At 38.2% G+C, this 21,128-nt stretch overlaps 1 protein-coding gene across 2 annotated transcripts in view; it reads right to left on the bottom strand.

Annotated features, from left to right (window-relative positions):
• The window catches only part of LOC108900515 (paired box protein Pax-7), a 56,612-nt gene that overhangs the window by 31,140 nt on the left and 4,344 nt on the right, over positions 1-21,128 (bottom strand). For both annotated transcript variants that reach the window (XM_018701610.1, XM_018701611.1), the window contains exon 5: positions 1,097-1,296. In XM_018701610.1, coding sequence (XP_018557126.1) covers positions 1,097-1,296 — 200 coding nt within the window. The remainder of the gene's footprint in view (positions 1-1,096; positions 1,297-21,128) is intronic.

The raw sequence follows: 21,128 nt of genomic DNA, 5'->3' as shown, positions 1-21,128 counted from the left end.
CTCTAACACAATTATTTGCATGGTTAGTTACCAGAGGGGGTGAGTAAGAAATGGTTTTGACTTTGGTTTTGTTTTTTGTCTTGATATTTGTGTGAACGTAATGTAGCACCACAGCATCTACAAAAATGATGAATGGAAAATGATGAAAATAAAAACTGAATTGAAAAGACAAGCTTTCAGATCTATATCAGGACATTGATCCATGAAGTCAGGCAACATTACACTGGAATGTACGCAATTTTATAACATACTATAGTCCAAATATTTATTACAAGAGTGGTTCATATCCTGTCCATCTCCTCCTCAACTCCATCCCATTTACAGTTGGGACTGACTCAGGTCAGGTTCAAATCAGGCTGCTTTTGTGTGCTTGAGAAATAAAGTCCAGTTTGAGTGACAGACACATGATTTCAAAAGTTTCAAATATGTCAAAATACTGCACAGTCTTTTCTAATGCACAACAAAATTATTTTATTGTCTGTCTCAACAACAACACAGATATGTTGTTCACATCACAAGGTACTCTATCAGGGGTCTGCATCACTAAGGGAGATTAGTAGGTTATGCAGCTATTATTGGGCTTTACTCACTTTCTAGTATCACAAAGCTGATCACCATGGTAACCTATGCTAACTCAGTGCTGCTCCAGAGCAGGTTAACCTCAGAGGACCTAAATGAAACCTGCCACCGGCCCAACTACTGACCAATCAGATCACTGGAAACATGGAGCCATCATTCTTACAGGGACAAAAGTGTGTTTAAAATAAAGTGACAAGTAATAAACAGTAACATTAAATAATAGATATTTTTAGAAATCAGTCAAATAATTTTTCTGTTCTAAACTTAATGTGTTATTCATTCTGGTTTTAAAACAGAGTTTAACACAAAATTACCTGTTACAGCTGCATTTCAATTGTGCAACGATTCTTTCACTCGCAACAGGAGTGTTAATGCTTTTACACTGTTATACCATCACTGCAGCTCAGAGTAACATGAGGAGCCTTTGTTATGACAATTGGAAATTAAATCTCTGATGAGTTATATATAAAATATAAACTTGGATGAATGAATGGACAGCAGGATGTCAGTGTACTACCTGGACCCTGGCCTCAGTCAGTTTAGTCCTCTGGGCGAGCTCCTCCCTGGTGTAGATGTCGGGGTAGTGGGTTCTTTCGAAAGCCTTCTCCAGCTCCTCCAGCTGCTCCGCTGTGAATGTGGTCCGACTCCTGCGCTGCTTCCTCTTTAGCGGGAGGTCAGGCTCTGACTCCACGTCTGACACTTCATCCATCCGACTGCCTGGACAAACACATAGAGGGGTCACTTCATGTCATCATGTTTTAGAACGTGAACATGTAATGATGTAATTGATGCAAAACTGAGATGCACAGTCTAGGTGTCCCAGATTAGCCTCATGGTTAGCAGGAGATGGGATGCTAACTCTGGTTTTCACACATACAATGATGTGATTTTTTTATACAATAGCATCACGCCACTTCCCATAAAGACACGATTTAATAACTAAATGAACATGCCTACTAAATGAGCCTTTATTCAAGCCATTCTGTGCTTGGGACATGTATATAAGCTGTATTGGATTGAATTATACTGTATTATAAAGTCTGTTCTTACAGACTTGTCAGGGTAGAACAGATTTCTCACAATCACTGATGGGGCAATTCCAAAAGAAATGCAATCCAAAACCTACACCTCCCCTTTCTAACCTCCCCTCAGAGCCACCAGCACTTTTCCTCTTTTCCACCTTTTCTCCTTTGCCCTTTTCTGCATTCAGGAATTCAAGCCATGCTGCACAGAGTGAAGACAGCTGAATAGTCCTTGACCAGGGATCATGTGAATTCTGGGAGCTGTTGTAGTTTTGCTGTCTATCATTAACAAATTCAATTGTTCAAAGCCAAGTCACATCATGTGGCAGCGACAAAGCTAGCAGCAATAGGTATGTTCACAATGTTCTACAGATACAGAGAGAGGGAAGCAGATGAAGGAGGGCCAAACGATGCTTCAAATACATCAGTCGCCAATGATTTCTTTGTGTGGTTATTTATATGACAAAACAATCTTCTTTTGCTTGGTAAGTACAATTCTGTATCAAAACCTGCATATCCCAGCATCCCCCAGGACACAGTGCTGCGAGCTGTAGTGTACTGAGGGGTGCTAATCTCTCCAGACCACCTTGGTGATGTGTGTAACACCATTCTTTCACTGTGGGCCTCAGGGCAGCCCAGACAAACACACTGGCAGGCTGAAAATAGTCCCAAAACATTTATTGTGCAGCTGATTTCTCTCACACACAATGTGTCCACACTGCTGTTCAGAGGGAGCCATGGAACATTATCTGATACATGCACATATCCATTTCAAATTAGGCTGCCAACTGCTTACTAGGATTGGAGAGTATTTATAATGAGATATAATGCTCTACTGTATGTTAGCGTAGACTGTGGCATGACATCATAGTCCAGATGTAAACAGATCAGATGTCATATGGGATTCTCCACATTTCCAACTGGCAAAATATATGACTTTCTAAACTTTCGCAACAAATGAAAAATGCTAAAAATGTGAGCACAATGAACCCAAACTACTCACATTCACAGTGTTGTCGCACTGTTAAGAAATGACTGTGAAATCTTCTGTTTTGGATGGATATTTGGATATTCTGGTAATATATTCTTGTGAGGCACATAAACTAACGGCTAATATAAAGCTTTGGAGACCAAAAACAGCCTGCATCAAATATAAAGGTTTTAAAAACAAAAATCCCACAATGTGACTCATATCTACAATGTCTGTTTCATTCAAATATGACATAAAATGGCACCATATACACTAATGTGACACTATTAACACTGTTTTTCAACTTAAAAAAACATGCAAATGTTATGGCTTTTTGATTTTAGATACATGTCAGACAGTGTGACATACATTGAACCTGTTACTTCAGTATATAGGCTTTAGCTTGTCAAGTGTCGGGTGTGTAAAATCTGTTTGGACAGTAAAGAACTCTTCAGGGGAGCAGATGATTCATGTTTGATGTAAATTTTAATATAAATGTATTGTGCTGCAGTGGATTCTAGGTGTTCACTGGGAGCGTGGAGGGCAGACATGAATATTTTTCTACAGTTTATGGATTTATTTATGTGAATCACTCTCTGCACAAGTTGGTCATCTGCTGGTGAAGTAAGAAAAGAAAAGGCCCATCAAACTGCCTGAGACAACTACAGGGTCGGCCCTTGTAGTTTAATTAAACAAGGAATTATGGGATTAGTGCGAGGCTCCCATTACAGGCCACTGGAAGAGTCTCAGGGAGAATATCTTTTTGTATTCCCCCCTAGCTGCACCCCTTGAAAGCTCCCGCTAGAGAATTCTCAACGGATTACATGTGGCCGCAGGACATGCTGCTGCATTAATTAAATCAATTCTTTTACCATGCAAAGATTTGCTTTCCTATAAACCAAGGTAATATGTAGATATATATTTATACACATGCACATCTTTAAAGAAAGCCTCCATATACAGTATGTGTCTTGTTTGTTGCTAGTAGGTTGGTGGAGGAATTGTAGGGTGGAGGGGTGGGGGTGTTTGCTTGCAGAGCAATTTGGCTCTAACTCAGCGTGACAACACTTGAGGCCGCTGCAGTGGGCTGGGATCACTTTCCAAAAGGCACCGCCGAGTCCTCAGGGTGCAGCTGCGACGGGATGGACTCTATTTGTTTTCCCCTCACATGCTGCTGGATTTAGGGGAGGAGAGGGGCAGAGGTGGAGGAGAGGGGGGGTGTGAGTGAAAATGAGGCTTCCTTGCCTCTCAGTACTTTCTGTCTCTGACTCTTCCTCTCTGTCTCCATCAGCCCACACTGCATGGATTTGGCCTGGGCCTGAGAAAAATGGCCGAAAGGCTTGTTGTTTTTTGTTCGCCCATTGCTTTCTTTCTTTTAAATCCCCTTATTACCAAACCAGTCACCTTATTTTTCCCTTCAGAGTTTTAGGAGTGATGTGTTTTTAGGAGTAAAGTGTCAGTTGTTTGTTGAGGTGGGAAATGTGTGTTATATGGGTTAAAGTATTCTGGAAATCTAAGGAAACATAAATTTTCAACTGAGTCTCCAACTGGATAATGCCAACAAAACGTCAAAGCCAAAAAAGTATCAAAAGCACCAGTTATTATGGACGTGTGCATTTGCCTTTTCAACTGTAGCTGTAAGTTTGGTTTGTACATTCAGTATACCTGCTGCATGCACAGCATCGTGTTTTGTACCATTTGGTCACAACTGGAACAATCTCAGAGCTTTTTGATCACACCACGTATTGTACATGCAATGATGGTTGAAGCTCTTAGCAACCATCCCAGAAAGAAACATCTGGTGGCAGAGAGAACGTAACAGAGCGTCTTTTAAGGCTCAACAAAAACAAGAGATTTTTTTTGTCTCTCTTTTCTCTGGTGACACCGCTCCATTCAGATAGCTTTAGTTTTATTTGTTCAGATTTTGAGAATTTGTGTCTCTGAAACTTTCACCTCAGCTCCAATACAGTGGAGAAGAATAAGTGCTTTTTGGGTTGATGAGGTTAACAAGTTAACAACATTTTTTATATACCTATAAGTAAAAAGAATGAATAAAATAACAGACACAGATACCCAATCTTCCCCAACTGAAATAAAACTACATGGCTAGATACCACCAGTAAATTAGATTAAATTAATCATTTTTTTTTGTTGTTGTTTGTTTGTTTGTTTGTTTTTTACCACTATTAATAATAAGGTAACAAGTGATTATAGTGTCTGAAAATGCTCAGTGGCAGCTTTGAGTACTTAACCATTTTGATGCTCCCTACACATAATTTAGCCAGTGGCCAAAAAGTCACAAACAACACTAAAATTAGCACACAGAACCCTGTATATGTGTTTTGGTGGCAAAATTTAATTTGCATTTGAATAATACAGGTTTTGCCCTTAAGTTTGTTTTATTAGAGTAGAGACTATAAAAAGTAGGTCACCTGAGAGCGGATTTGAAAAGCAGAGCTGAGAACGAAGCTCACAATGATTGGTTGTATGTAAATGAGAGTGTATGTTATGGCACAGTGTCGCCCGTAGTGTCTGGGCAGCTGCACTGACAAAGTGAACTGCACTGGTGGTTTGGTATCGCATGCTAGCAGCAGCTCCACGCTTGCTTTGGATGGCAGCACAATAAGGATCCCCAGGATGGAGGAGAATAAAGTTTGACAGGCCGGTGGATCGGGAGGGTCAGCCACTCTCTCCAGCTGATAATGGAAAGCAGAGATTATGGTAATGAGACAGACGCCTAGAGCCGATAGAGGGGCTAAACCTGGACTTCATCTTTGTCTCCACCAGATCCCTCGATTGGCATGCTACGTCTTATCAGGAGAATGGGAGCGTGGTGCAGCTCCTCACACACACACACACAGACACACACACTCACAGGGTTTGCAAATGCGCTGCCGTATAAATAACAAACAGTACACTTTGGTTTCACACAACAGCCTGGTTTTGTTACAGAATGAATACGATTATATAGAAACACATCCATGCTCAGATCACTGGCATCATGTGCAGCAACTACACACACACACACACACACACACCCTCTAAAAAAACAAATCTAATTAAACAATTATGGACATTCTGATTACTTAATAATGATAGCTGTAATTCCATTCTCTTGTTCCAGGGAGAGTAATTTATCACCATAATTAATACCCAATTATGTTTTTCAGAATGTGCACTAAGATCAGAGTGTGTACAGTGTCCCTCAGAGTCTACAGCTTTCATTTTTCTTTTATTTGACTTCTCCTGCACTGAAAAATCAGTCTAAAATGAAATTAACTTAAACAAAGTGTTTTTATTTGATTGTGATTAAACAAGCCTGTAAGTGATGAATACAATGCTTCCCAGGGGGATCATACTGAAAGCAGGAGGCAAATACAGGAAATTGGTTAGCACTGGTGGTAATGGAGGAAGTTTCTCAAGACACAGGTATACTATTTAAATCAATAATAAGAAATGTTACCTTGCACGAGTTATACTGACAACAACAATTTTCAAATAGTTTTATTTACAAAGGATGGCCAAACGATGTTTTAGGTTTTGTGTTTATCAGTTCATCTGGTTGCTACAGGAAATGATAGTTCTTGTAAAATTAGAAATATAACAGATGATTTCAACTTGTTACCATTGAAAAATGTGTTGAAAACACAGCAAACCTACAGTGCCGCTGCTACTGGCTCCCAGTGTGATCTGTTGATATCTCCACTGTCAATGGAGATTATCATATTTAGTCATTATTGTGTAAGCGTTGCGTAATGTCTTCACCCCGATGAAGACTGTGAGGTCAAAACCAGTTAAAGTATTGTTATTCTTATAGAATATTACTATACACCCCAAAAAAATGTTTGTACTTTTTTGTCCATATTCTGTCTTAATACACCTCAAGGACGTTTTCTGCATCTTCAAAAAGACTTACTAAATGTGAACTGGCTGTGGTTTTTCGTGTGTCAGGAGGAGCAAACACTGTTTGAGTGGTGTTATTTTAGAGTGGACAGGACGAGGATCCTAACACCTTCATTTATCTAATTGTTTAATAGACAGATGACCCAAGTCCTGTGTTGACTGACTGTGGTAAAGCTGCACAATAGAAACTGTGGGTTCTGGTGGAGAATACTGACAATGCTGTTCCCACTTTGACCAAGACATGGGGACAAAGACTGACAGAGCTCTGAGGGTGTTGCATGAAACTAATTATGGGTCATTTTGAAAATCATATTAGTTCCAGTATAATTACACTCAGGATCTGCTTTCAGTTTTGCTCCATAGGCTCTGACCAGTCGAAAAGACTACACTGGCTCAACAATTGATGAATTTATTAGTGTAAAACCATGTCTTCCTCGTAGAATGGCCTGTTGATGTCCACAGCTGCTGTGTTTGTGTGCATGAGAAAGAAGAAAGAAGTAAAAAGTTATAGTAAAAGTCTTTTCTAGTCCTGTCTCTGATAAGAATCTGCTCAGCTTTAGGGCAGGATTTAACCCACCTGCCTGCTCTCATCACTGCTGACAGTTTTCACCCCATAACTAGCAGCTACACACCTCCTTCAACGTGACTGACTGTCACGTCACGTCAGTGTTATTATTACTGCCCACAGTCCCAGACTGGAAGCTCATCAAGGTGATACACCAGATTTAAAAAAAAAAAAAAACAAGATTAGGGGTTGGAAATAAGTTTTATCTCAGTACGCCCAATACACAGATGAACCAGGACATAATTAGCCTTGCTTAGAACAAACAATGGAATTAGTAGGCTTCTCTGTATATTATCATTGAACATTTTGCAGATACAGTCAACATGTTGTGACTTTGCTCATCTGTTCATTAAAAATATTTCCTCGTGATGCTGAAAAAAAAATCTGTGTGGCATTACATTGCAAACATCTGTGTAGTTTCAAACAATATCATTTAGACGTCATTTTCAGCTGATGGGCTTACTGCATCAATGCTGCACACTCTACATTTGTACTGTATAGTATATAATATACACATGCACAAGTCCCAATGCATATGTACATGCTCATGTACAATTAGATGCCTTTATAATCTCTACAGTACTGAGGTTGAGGCAGACAGGGATCTCAGAAAGTGGACGGAACCAAAAACAATCTAAAAGGAGAGATACCACATGGAGGGTTTTCGGTAATTTGGGTGAATGGACACATTATTCAATAATGCTAATTCCTTCCAAATAAACAGAGAGGGTACAAGCTGTAGAGCCACAATAACAAGGTCCACAGGTCTTTCCATGAATAGATGGGGACAGGGTGAAGTGGAGGTTGTGGCTCTTTTAGTCATCTTGTTTTGGCCCTGAAGGCCCATCTTATTGGTGAGATGCCTCAGTGACAAAGTGGGTTCACCTTAAACAACAGTGGCCCGAGAGCCTCCCAGGGTCTTTCAGAGCCAATAGATGAAGTATTGAGGGGGCCGCTGGCCATGAAAGAACACAAACAGCCCCGCTGCACTCTGAAGGACTTCAGTAAACACCTCCAGTCACTAAAGCTGAGCAGCCGAGCAATTTAAGAATTAAAGAGGCCAAATGGTACCGAAGCATAACATGGAACAGACAGATGGGGGAGGTTGTTGGAATGGGTTTTTTTTCACAATTCAGATATCACTACATTTTAACATACTAAAGTATTTATCAGCAAAAGATTACAATACAGAGTCTAAATGAAGCCCAAAATGAAAGTAGTCATCCTTCAGCATAACTGCACCTGCTATGATCATACATTTCTCCAAACCTGTAGATGTGTATTAGTATAAATACATAGTGTGCTTGCCAGTGCTAATTACCTTTTTAAGAACATTTATGCCACCTCCTGAAATGGAAATATGACTAAATTTATACCAACTTTACAAATTGTTTTCTGTAGTTAAACGGCTCCTGATGGTTTTTACTCAATAAATATGTATTTTGTAACGCAGCTTACAATAACATCGACTACAGGTTCATTTAATTTTGCTGCGATGGCGTATTTTCATTTGAAATGCAGATTTTTATGCCTGCACAATACAGAGCCTTGAATTGAAGGTCTGAACACTCAACTAATGAGGCTAAAGCCAAAGTTTTAAAAATTATTCCAAGAACACAAAAGAAAGTAAAATAAAATCTGCCAGTTGGCACGAGGCACTGCTCCGTCAACAAAGGCCTCAAATTCAAGCCCAAATGGGCAAAACTGAGCTGAAGCCGAGACCAGCGCCGCAACGACGCTGCTGCCTTTGCACATGTCTCCTTTCACACAGTTCAGCATTGTTCCTGCCTTTGTTCCAACACAGCTCCACACAATGGTATTTAGTCGCAACTAATGCAGCAAAAGTGTACAGTAAGCAGCAGGAGTGCAGTGTGTGCAACATAGGCAGTTTCACAATGATGAGTTAAATATTTTTCAAAAGATGTCAGAACTCTCTGTGCTAAAAAATCCCAACTTTTGTTGTTTCACTATGGAAAAAACACTTGACTGCAGCAACAAACACACGGTCTCATAGAGAGCTATAGGAGCTGTTACAGGCGCGTGGTGCGCTCTCAGTAAATGCTACATAGAACTGGCACTGAACTCAATCCAGCCCACACAAAGATGCTGGCTTTATCACAGCATTATGTCTTAGCAAACTGCTATTAATGCAAAGTCTTTATCTTCTTTCCTCCCCAGGCACTGGCATGCATGTGTCTTTATTTAGTAGATAAAAAATAGCCATAAACAAAAATTGCCGACTGTCAATATAAATACTGATAAAGATTAGAGCTGGGAGCAAATATAATAATAAGAGGCACTCTTAAGATATACTCGACACAGCAAAGCCCTCAGTGGACAGCTGCAGGCTTAAAGAAAGCAATTGCAGAAAGTTTTAAAGAGCAATAGAATAATCTTATTTTGGAAGAAAGTAGATTAACAATCAGAGCAGTGCAAAGAAAATGAAGTGATTTGTGCTTGTTGACTCTCTTTACAGAGTCTGGTTAAAAAGCCTTGAAATGTACTGATACGTTTGTAGGAGATGGAGGGATAGGTGAGCTTTTCATCTGCTGCTTGTCACTCTAGAAAGAAAAAAAAAACTGCTGCTGCTGATGTCACTTTTCATGCTAATCTGGGTCAGCACAAGCTTTTTGTGTCATACACTGTGCATTTCATGGTCATAAACCAGTCTAAATCATCTATGTAAATACATGGACATAGGAGCTGTGAATCGAAACACATTACAAAGTCAAAGAAGGAACCCTCACTGCCTTTTATTTCAAATAGGGTTAGTTAGTTTTTTAATTAATAATATAGGACACAGTTTTACTTTATTTTTTCCAGTATTTTTAACCATCAGCAGCAGTGCACGGTAAAACCTAACTGAACTGAACTGCTTTAGATCAAGATACATAAAAACATAGTTTATAGGCTTTAGTTCCAGTTAAACTAAAAGAAAAAGAAACTGATGATTTAAACAACAAGTCCTTAACCTTACACCCTCTCTTATTAACCAGTAGGAGCATACCAGTGGCAGGCATCCCAGACCAGTTGCAATAATAAACATACAGTTACAGTTGTGGAACAGTCAGTGTTTGATCAGGACTAGAAAAAAAATGTAGCTTGGGTTAAGATAAATACTTCCATTAGGTCCTCTGACCATCCATTCAACTTCCACCGTCCTTGTACATGCACATCCCATGCCAGAGGTAGACTGGCTATAGGAACCGTCTTAGGACCAAACTGACTTAGCTTAGCCCTTTCATTCTGGATCAATCGCACCGGTTGCTTTGGTGTTCTAATAATTACAACTATTCAATGATAATATGTACTTCAGTAATAAAGGCGAAAAATAGCAAAGTGACATTTGATGAAGCATGCATGTGCCACCATCACCATGGTAACAAATATTATGTTGTGGTTCTGACCACAGTGTGTTTGACTTTCAACATCATGTGTATATTAGTATAGTGTAATCTTTTGGTTGTCAGACTGATTGGTGGATTAAAGTGTGGAGTTGGGGGTAGGTGTAGCCTGACCCAGAGCCAGTGGACGTTTCAATGAACACAGCAGTTTCCAGTATAAGACTAACCCTGCTGTTTGAAGTGGAGCACTCCCTCTTGCAGTTGGCTGCCCCAAAATGGCAGGACTCAGCACTGGCCATCATTCTCACAGTTGGTGAAGGGGGAAGCGAATTTCTGATTTGCAGTACTCTAAGGACATGTTTATTGCTTTTGTGTATGAGAGCAAAAAAACCACAAATAAGACACAGAGAAATATTCCAGGCTAAAAGGGCTAAAGAGCAGAAAATGGAAGATTTTATGGCCATTAAGAGGCACAGGCTGATGGTGGTTTTCAGGTTACTAATTAGATTTGACATGCAGGTTGTACATACAGTATTTAGGTCTGGCCAAAGAAACTAGAAAGTTTTGCTCTGTGAATTTTTGATTTAAAAACACATTTACTTTCATTGTTTTGTTTTTCAGTATGTTTTGAGATTATGAGGTTAATTATATTACAATATCTTTTTTTTACATATATATATCAGCATTAACCTTAATAGCATTTACAGCTACTAACATTGTTGGAGTCAACACAGAGTGTGAGACATGAAGGATCACAGTCTAGAGCAGGATGAGAACATGAGAAACAATGAGTCAACCACTCTGCTCCCTGATGCTGTTTGACTGGAGTCACCACATTCACTGAATATCAAGAAAATTGAGGCCCTCGCTCATAATAAAAGGGAGGAAATACTTCACTCATAATTCATTAATTCTTGACAGTAGAAATAGTAGTTTGACAAAATGATCTTAACTCAAGGCTCACATAATAGGGAGATGTAGGGGAACTCTCTATTGTCAACCAAAATGTCAATAGTACTGTATATACAGGATTGGGTAGTAATGTATTAGATGTAATTGGGATTATGTAATCAAATAACAAAAAACTATAATAGAACCAGGTTACATTTGAAAAATTGTGCAACTGAATTATAGTTACATTGACAAGGACTACATGATTACATTTTGATTACGTCTTTAAAATATGGCCATTTTAATTCTAATTCTTTATGATAACCAATGCTAATAACTAATGAAAAGAGTGTCTGACATACATGGTTTTTGTTGAGTCAAGATGGAAGGTGAAGCAGCAGTAGTTTCTCCAAAATAACCTCCCATTCCTGGAAATAGTGTGCAGCACAAGGGCATCTATGTCCAGTGCATTTTGTTCAAGCCGAAAGTGAAAGTCAAATTCAAATTTTCAGAAACACTAAGAAAGACAAAGTTAAGTTTCCTACTCAGCTAGTTAATGTCGCAGGAAAAATGTGGGATGGGTTTAACTCACAGAGAAAATATGAATCTTGAGTAAGAGCACGTCTGTTGCTACCTGTAGTCTGCTATACTGCAAAATGCATTTTATTTGCCTTCATTAATCTCACCCAACTCTGTATATCTGTATATACACACACATATTCAGCCACAACATTAAAACCAGTAACTGGCCAAAGAAATAGACCAGCAAACAGCAACTTATCATTTTTACAATACAGTTTATATATGGTTTAAACAGCTAAGATATATGTTAATTACTGAACTTTAGAGGCTGCACAGAGCCAGGCTGGCTGTTTCCCCCTGCCGCCGCTATTTATGCTAAATAAAGCTAACTGGCTTATTATTTTCTTATCAAAATAATTGCAACTATTTCAACAAAACATTATTCTACACTAAGGTGTGGTGGTGGTGTGAATATCTTAATTATTTTTATTCATTTATTTTGATTTATTTTATATTGATCATTTTCACCATTGACACAAACCATACAGAAACACGCTTCCCTTTTTCAGTATTTCAGTATACTTCATTTTCTTATTACTGTCATTGTCACAGCATTAAATACACACAGGTCTGGGATAACACAACTCTACAAACCAAAAGAGCAACAACAGGCCAAACTAATGCTGATTTGAGCTCACACAGTTTTATAAAGGGCAACAGCTATTGACAGAAATGTTATTTTAAACAGAACCTCTCAACACTTCAGTTCTAACTGCTGTTTCGACTTTTCTCTGTAATTGTGTGATGATTGCTTTATTTCAATGCTTCATATTCAGGTACAACTCCATTGTCTTTGTATCTTCCTATTCAAGCTCCAAAGACTCAAACTGTCAGGACAAAGAAATCATTTCAAATCTCTCAACTGCAAATTTTCAGCTGAAAGACCATGCAGATGTAGCCTAGCATTCTTTGTTCATCAAATGAACTGAAACCATTTCAACATTAGGAAACATTACATTACCCTCAGTTAGGAAAGAGCAACATCTACATAAGTTGGCTGGCTTTAGGAAGCACAAGGTTTTTACTTCCACCCAAACAGCAGTCAAAAGTGTAGTGAGTGGACCACAGCAAACCCTCCCCCTGCAGATGTACATTCATTCAAAGCAGGAGCATTAGAAATGCCGATCAGCTCAGCAGCACAGAGGAGAAGCTTTCCTTTCAGCGTTTTGCTGTTGTCTAGCTCAATCGTGTCACTTTGAGGGAGTCTATTCAGAGGTATTCATGCATCTGCCTTCAGGCCACAATGGCCGCCACTTTATAAACTGTCAGCCTGCTTGCCTCAAGCCTTTGGTTCATATTGTTTCCCTTTCTTTAATAAACTTGGAGGAGTTCATCAACTCCTTCAATAGCAAACCCAGGCATAAAATAACAGACAGGCCTCCTGCTACATTTTAGATTTTTTTTTTTTTTTTTTTTCTTGTAGTAACTGCATATCAGAGGACCACATCTAAAAGCTGACATACATGTTCATTGTCTGTAGCTGCCTGATCAGGGCTAAAAATCTTAAACAGCGCTGATTTTTAAGGCCAGCATTTGTGAAAAGGGTAAATTCTTCAAACCAAGTCTTATTTTCAGTTTTCAGAAATGAACCTCTCTCATTGATTCCTGCTAAAATCACACCATCATCCCTGAGGAAATACCTCTCCTCTGACATACTTTTAACTCTCACAGACAATATGATAAAATGGGACAAAATGAACTCTTTACATTTTGGAGCTGATCACATCAGGTTTTGATAAATAAAATGATTTTTAAGGTGTATTGATAATTATGGATTAATTGAAAATCAACACATTATTTGTATACACATCATCTAGTTTCAAAGGCAAGCGGCAAAGATCATCCTACTTGGAAATGTATTGTGTTGTAATATGTCAAACATACAGTTTTGTACATGGTGCTCACACACTCAGCTCTATTTTACCAAGGAAATACTGCAATCTGCTTTGCACAAAGCATTACTCTCTAACCTTAATCTCAGATTTCTATCAGAGAGACACAGCTGCAATATATGAATTGTGTCAATTAAATACAAAGCACATATAGTTGTGATTGTAATTCTGATTGGCTGTGGGTTTTTTAGACAAATAACTAGATTTAATTGCACCAAAGAAACTAAGAAGAACATGAACATGCAGTCTGTAACAAGGATCACTCAAAGAGGTCCATGGCCAGACTATAATTGTAACTTGATGAGTGTGGTGTTGATGAATACTGCTGTCCCACAATGCAATGCACAGTAGAAATGGAGGAGCTGCTACCAGCTGGAAAATATTATGGACTGCAGTTTAAAGGCTTGGATTACATCTCAGAATAAGTGTGTGAGTTGTGGATAAAATCCTTACTACAGTATATCTTATTTTATTTTGTGGTATTGTGATATTGTTTTCTGGAAAATCATGTAAAAGTAATAACAAGACAGGACTAAAAACCTGAAAAATAAAGGTACTTTATCACATTGATGTGGAAAAATAAATGATTAGATTACAAATTCAAAATTAAAATTAATTCAATATTTAATTATTAATTAAAAACTAAAACTGTAAATCCAATATTTCCATGAAACAGTCCTTCTTACAGATTTAGAAAATGGCTTATAATGGTCAGATACAACTAAAAAATGTAATTCACTAGTCACCCTGGCTCTAAAATAATAATAATATCAATTATTATTATAATTACTATTATTAGCATTAGCATTTCTCAAAAACAGAGTACTTTACAATGACAAAATGAATAAAGACACAGAAACCAACCTGCACACATAAGTACTTGTCCACACATATAGACAAATGTACCCAAATTGAATAAGGTTATAAAACAGGCTCATATTATTTAAAAAAATATGGTAATATTTTGAAGCTACATGTTAAATAACGTTCTCCAGAACAGTCATCATTAAAGCTGTTCTGGATGCTCATGGTGGAACAATATCTAACTGATACACTACATGTTGGGCCATACTTCTTTTGTCATCCATCTGTATATCATGGATTTTGTTCAAATTATTTATATTTGCATATTAATTTATATTCAGATCACTACTACTAAGGCCTAATTCTGTGCTTCTCTCCTAAAGATTTTCAAAATAATCATTTACTGTACCATCAGATGTGATGAGAGCAGAAAGCCTGAACATTCTGTAACATTTTATAAATACACCCTGTGATTTCCACCCATCCATTAACTACAGGGTCATGGGCCTTTGAATTACAATTTTATTGTAACGTCATTGTCAGATACCACTAAGATACTGACTGGTTCTTATTGGCACTTAAATACTAATAATTATGGGGAACACGGAAGCAACAACTGGTCATTTTAGAGAAGAGGAGAAATAAATTATATTACTTTTTGTAAATACAAATCATTTCTCATTATAATTTGTTATTCAGTCAGATGAATTAAAATAATGTAACAATTACCAGGTTCCTTTTTAAACATTAACATTACATTAAGTGTTTGTTCTACCCACATCTATATGTTATATTATTACATGACTTTAGCATGTTCTCATCTTTCCTCCTCCCATGACAACAGAGACTGTCCACAGCTGTGCACTTGACATAGGTGAATTTGTTTTCTACTCCAGTGTTCTGCAGTGTTTGACCAACATGCCTACTATAGTATAGTCCCACTTCTCAACTTGTCCTTATTCCAAATGAAGTATGGAAGACATGATAATAAATCCCTGTGGAGTAGCTGTGTTTGAGTTAAAGTACAGTGTGCATTGTTCATCACGCAGTAATGGTAAAGAGGGCTTTACTTAACAAAAGAATGACAAAAAAATTATTGCTATCTTTTTCATACAACCAAATTACACTGTAAATTGTGGCCTGCAATATAAAGTGTTACCGGACATTCTGTAAGATCAGCTCACTAATCCAGTGTTGCTACTGTTCGGTGTCTGGTCCTTGAACTATCAGCTCCTGTGTGTTAAATATGCGGCTCAAATTACCTTAATGCAGTGACGGAGAAATGGCCATTAATCCACTTTCATTCCACTTTCATACCTTTCAGTAGCATGAACATTTTGCTACACCCTATACTAACACCCCCCACCCCCCACCACAAAAAAAAGAAATTACTGGGCTGTTATGCCCCAGTAATCTCTGTATATTTAAGGTCATTTTCTAGCCAATTACACTGGATGGTTGCATTTGGTGAATGTGATTTCCTCCACGGATTGATGGAGAAAACCATGAATAAGCCATCTAATAGATCCAAGCACACAGACCTCTGTGTGGAAATTTCAATCAGGATTTTAGAGATGCATTCAGTCCTCTGTACACAGGATCTTTATATTCACTGCTAATATGAATAATCAGTTATACACACTTCAGCTTTATTTTCACTCGGTCTCTACAGACAGTTGTGGTCAATTCTTTTCAAAAAATGTAACTGAAAAAACTGCAAATAATAGGATTTTTCTAATTTAAAAAATACAACATGTAGCTGGCCTTTTTTTTTTTTTTTTTTTCAAAATGAAGACACCCCTGTATGGGGCTTATATTGTGCCGTTAAGGACAGAATAGTTTAATGGCAGACTGCACAATTATTCAACTTCATATTGTAATCTATTGTATATTTAGCCTCACAATAAAACTCACAACCTCAGTCATTCTGTTCTCCAGCCAGCTGCCCTCATATTTATTTCCATTTTTGTCCTGATCATGAACAGTTAGTTTTTGTATTCTGAATCTCATCTTCTCAATTTTTCAAGGATCAAAGGCTATATTGTCTTTTCCTATTGAAAAGGAAGTGACAAGATAATGCAAATCAACATGTAACCTACTGCAGATGTTAACAATATGCAGATGATCTTATCCAGTATTTAATTTGAGAGATTAATACTTTTGTCTCCCATGTAAAAATAAATTCATTTGTACATGAAAGAATAAACCTATGTAAAGACATTGTGTCAAGAGGCAGTGCTGCATTTTTGGACAGAGTCATTTTGTCAAGGATCCTGCGGCTAGCTGTGAGGGAGCCGAGGTGGAGGAAGAAACCTCTCTGTAATGGGCTCTTAGGCCAAATGAGTTGGATTAAAGCAGATGTCTCTCTGCCAAATCCTGACACAGTGGCAGCTAACAAACCAATCAAGCACTAGATATCAACTTAACCTCTTACACCCTCAATATTTCCCCCCGAATCTATTCATGACTGCACCACTCAATCACATGGAAATATTCATATTTATATAAGCCTCTCATATGCAGCCGGACATATTTGGTATGTTTGGAAACTCTGGCCTCTCTGCTCATTTAAGTTCTCTATGTTCAAGCAAAGCTTGACCACTTAATGGATTTCTTTAAAACTTATCTATATATAATATCTGTAATTTGTCTGTAGAATAACAGCATGTGTTATACACATTCAACTTCAAACTGGAGCAGCACAGCTGCAGTACATGAGCTCTCCAACTCTGGGGGTTCACCATAAGATGCGATGAGGGCTCAGCTCAATTAAAGACCAACCAAAGTGTTGACATGTTATTAATTTGTTGTTGCCATATTGTTTGTACTATGTGTTGTGATTTCTCTGTTTGCCATTGTTCTATGTGTATCCTTTGCAAATGGGCTGTTAATAGATGCCCGAGGCTTCTGACTGCCCTCAACCCCATTTTGCCTGTTTGCTCTTTGTGCACTGCTCCTCTTTTGTTGGCTGATCAGCTTCCCAATGGGTCGCCAGACAAGATTCTTGGCATTTGTCGGTGAAATGAAAGGAGGATTAAGGGATGGCTACTGAACACTCCATGGCAAAGAAGTGGGCTGTTATTCTCCCATTCAAAGCCCCCTCCCAGTTCAGCGGCTTGCCTTTATATATATTTGTTTTCTCAAAGACATCACAGAGAAGTCCAAAGTGCTATAAGAAATAAAGGAAAATCAACAAGTAGGTCAGGCCTGACAAAAATGCTAATGGATGCTGAAAAAGAGAAGAAACCATATCATTAGCTGCATTTTAAGTTGTAATTACAACAGTTACAGCTGTGGTGTTTTCATGATGTAAAGCTTTAAATAAGGTTTCACATTAACATCATTGCATTAGATGAATTTGTTAATTATTTGACTGATTGATCTTTAAAATGTCAGAATACTAAATAATGTCATGTCCATTAATGTGATGTTGTTAAATGAATTGTTTTATCCATGTGATTCACAAGACAACATGCATGTCTGTCCACAAGCATCACCATCATCTTTATTATTACTATTATTATCAATTCACATATAAAATGTTTGATAATCTGATTTGCTGGTAGAGCATGAATTCAGCATCACCATTAACCAGTTTTCAGCTGAGTCATAGTGTTTCTATTGTCCAAATGAATGATTCAGAGCGAGCTGTGACAAACCAGGTTCAAGTCAAGACACATCTTGATACTGGAAAAGAAATGACATGTAATCAATATTTTTCAGTACATATGTGCATATGATTAACAGATATGTTTAACATTATCTGAAAAACACATGTGGGAAATCATTTTAAAAATCAGATAACTGAAAATGTCTGCATCATGTGGAATTTTTTTATTATTATTTCATATGTTACAGAAACTGAAACCTACTTCAACCTAAAACCTTACGCTCATTACTTACTAAACGAGTCATTGTTTGACGATCTTGCTAGTTGTGTCATTATTCAGTTGTTGGTGTTATCTGTTGAAGTAATGCTAAAATTCAGTTTCTGACACATTAAAATAAAACGTTTTAGAGTCACTACTAATTTGGGTTATTTTGTCATTTTCTGTCTGTCCTGTGATCTTCTGTTACTTTTCTTGATCCTGTTACTCTGTGCTGCTACAGTGACCTAGTTTCCCCACAGGGATCAGACTGTGATCTTCTAATGCTGTCCCTGCCAGCCTCAACAGCCTGATCCAACCACTGACCCCTTAGTTTTACCATAAGGGACACCTTCCCAAAGGGAGTTTGGCCTAAAGTGATGAATATTAAAAACAATCACTAATTGCAACCTGAGTAACACAGTATCACCTCGATATCTGTGTTAGATTAGTTTGTTGAATAGTCTGAACTCAGTCTAGTGGAATGATTCTCAATCATCGGGGGGGGGGGCAGACAGTTCCTGTCTCATGTGGCAAATGGGCTTTAATTAATAGACAGGCAAGCCTGAAAGCAGCGCTGGCACCAGCTAATATGATGAACTCTCATTGTGGCGGTGTCACCACAAATGTTTCTGATAAGTAAAAGCAGCAGAGGATCAAAGCCTCTAAGCTGCTCACTTCGCTCCAGCAGCTTCCTCCTTTCCTCACCTACTTTTCCCTCCTCTGCTCTACAAGTCTAGAACACAGGGTATGAATCCTGTCTTCAGGTCTGCTCCAGGTCAGCGTGTCACCACAGCTGCTGTGATTAACAGCAGCATGAATACTAGAGCAGGAACAGACACAGTGGTAATAAGGCTCATTACTGCCATACTCCAATTACAACAAATTTCCATACATGAACCTCGATGTGGGGTTTCCATGCCACATGTCACTGCTTTTGTATTTACACAATATTCACTGAGGACTTAAATTTCACAGTCATTCCAAGGAAGCCATTTTTTATGGCTGCTGCCCCCAAAGGGAGAAAAATCCCATTCACTAAACCCTAAACCTCTGCATCTGCAGTCATGTACCACCAGATGCCACCAAAACAAGCTGACATCCATCACATGACTGATTTGACTTCAGTTAAATGGATATTCTAAATATTGTGTGGACACAGTGTAAAGGAGTAAGGGTTAAGAAGGGTTAGTTTGTGGCCTGGTGTGACATTTTTAAAAAATAATTAACTGCATATCGTTATTTTGTCATCTTGAAGAATTATTAGTTTTAAGAACATGATTAATAATAACTAGATAACTAGATCTATCAGTAACTGCAAGTGACCAAACTTTCAGCTTCTGAGTGTTTAGGTGTGGGCTATATGGTGAGATAATCAGTATATACCATCAGATGGTCTAAATGTGTCAATCTCATTACAGATGTTTCTACATCTTTTATACCAAGGTGCCGATCCCATTAATATTTCTGGGTGCGTCTATTGCGGCAGTATTACACACAAATGATCAGAACTAATTTATGTCAGTGCTGGATTTTTATATGAGTTTTGCTTCAGTGAAATTTTTTTCAGCCTGATACATTATGATATTGCTAATATAAAAGGAATAGTATTTCTGCTCAGGTCACCGACTCCATTTGTTTTTATACTGTTTCCAAATGAATCTGTCGATGCTGTGATGGACGATAAGACATATCTGTGTTGGTTTCTGAAATAAGTTTGTAGGACACTAAATATCAGCTCTCTTAAAAGTTGAGATGATGTGCCAAATCATCCTTACATTTCAATTATTTCCTGTTGGAAACACATCATACCAAAATTGCACCTGAGGTTAAAACTTATATTAAATGAAGCTTCATCATATTCAGTGTAATTATTTGTTAAGTCAGAGTAAAGTCTGTGTGATGTTCAGTGTGACTCACACACCAAACATCTAAAACTGTTTGACTGTCACAGGAGATGAGTGCAAGTCAACACAATTATCATGATGATTATATCATTATTACTGTTGATACCACTCCTCTGTGTTGCACATTGGCTTCCAGCCCCCTTGTCTTTTTTTTTTTTTAATATGTCCCTTAAAAATGTGAGTTTGTGGTGCGAGGCAGCAGGGAGGAAAGGGGAGGTTAATCCCAGTTTAATACACAGATGCACAGTCCAGGACCAAGGCTGTGATGATTGTGTTATCTCCAGCCAACATTTGGGTCTCCCCCAATTTCAACCCGGCAAAATAGCTGGGAGAAAGTGCAGATTGAGTGGAGTAAGTGCGGATGCCCGGGGAAAAGTGTTATTAATAGCTGCAATAGAACTTCCCACAGCCTGTGCTCTCTGTAAAGCTGCTTCTCATCACTTCCACTGGATTTGTTTGAAGTACTCTCTCCATCCTCACTGTCGACCTTCTTTTCTTTCAACCAAGCTTACTCTGAACTCCAAAATTGACAGTGTTTTTTTTTCCTACAGTAGGTTATGCATATCTCTGGGAAACAGTGTATTGACTAAATGCTGCCTTACAATGCAGAGACTGTGCATCAGTCATTGTCAATAAAAACCTCATCACAGACACAGTATATGGACTGACCAAGAGCAGACATTAACTAGCCATCTGACTGTAGCCACAGAGGGTACGTACTCTATCCATTACCCATTACACCAGCCGCTATGGAATGAAATGCATTTTCCACAGAGGCCTAATATATTAACAATCATTTTATA

This window comes from Lates calcarifer, linkage group LG6 (genome assembly GCF_001640805.2).
Source record: "Lates calcarifer isolate ASB-BC8 linkage group LG6, TLL_Latcal_v3, whole genome shotgun sequence".
NCBI lineage: Eukaryota > Metazoa > Chordata > Actinopteri > Centropomidae > Lates > Lates calcarifer.
This window is presented reverse-complemented; position numbering and strand designations above follow the sequence as displayed.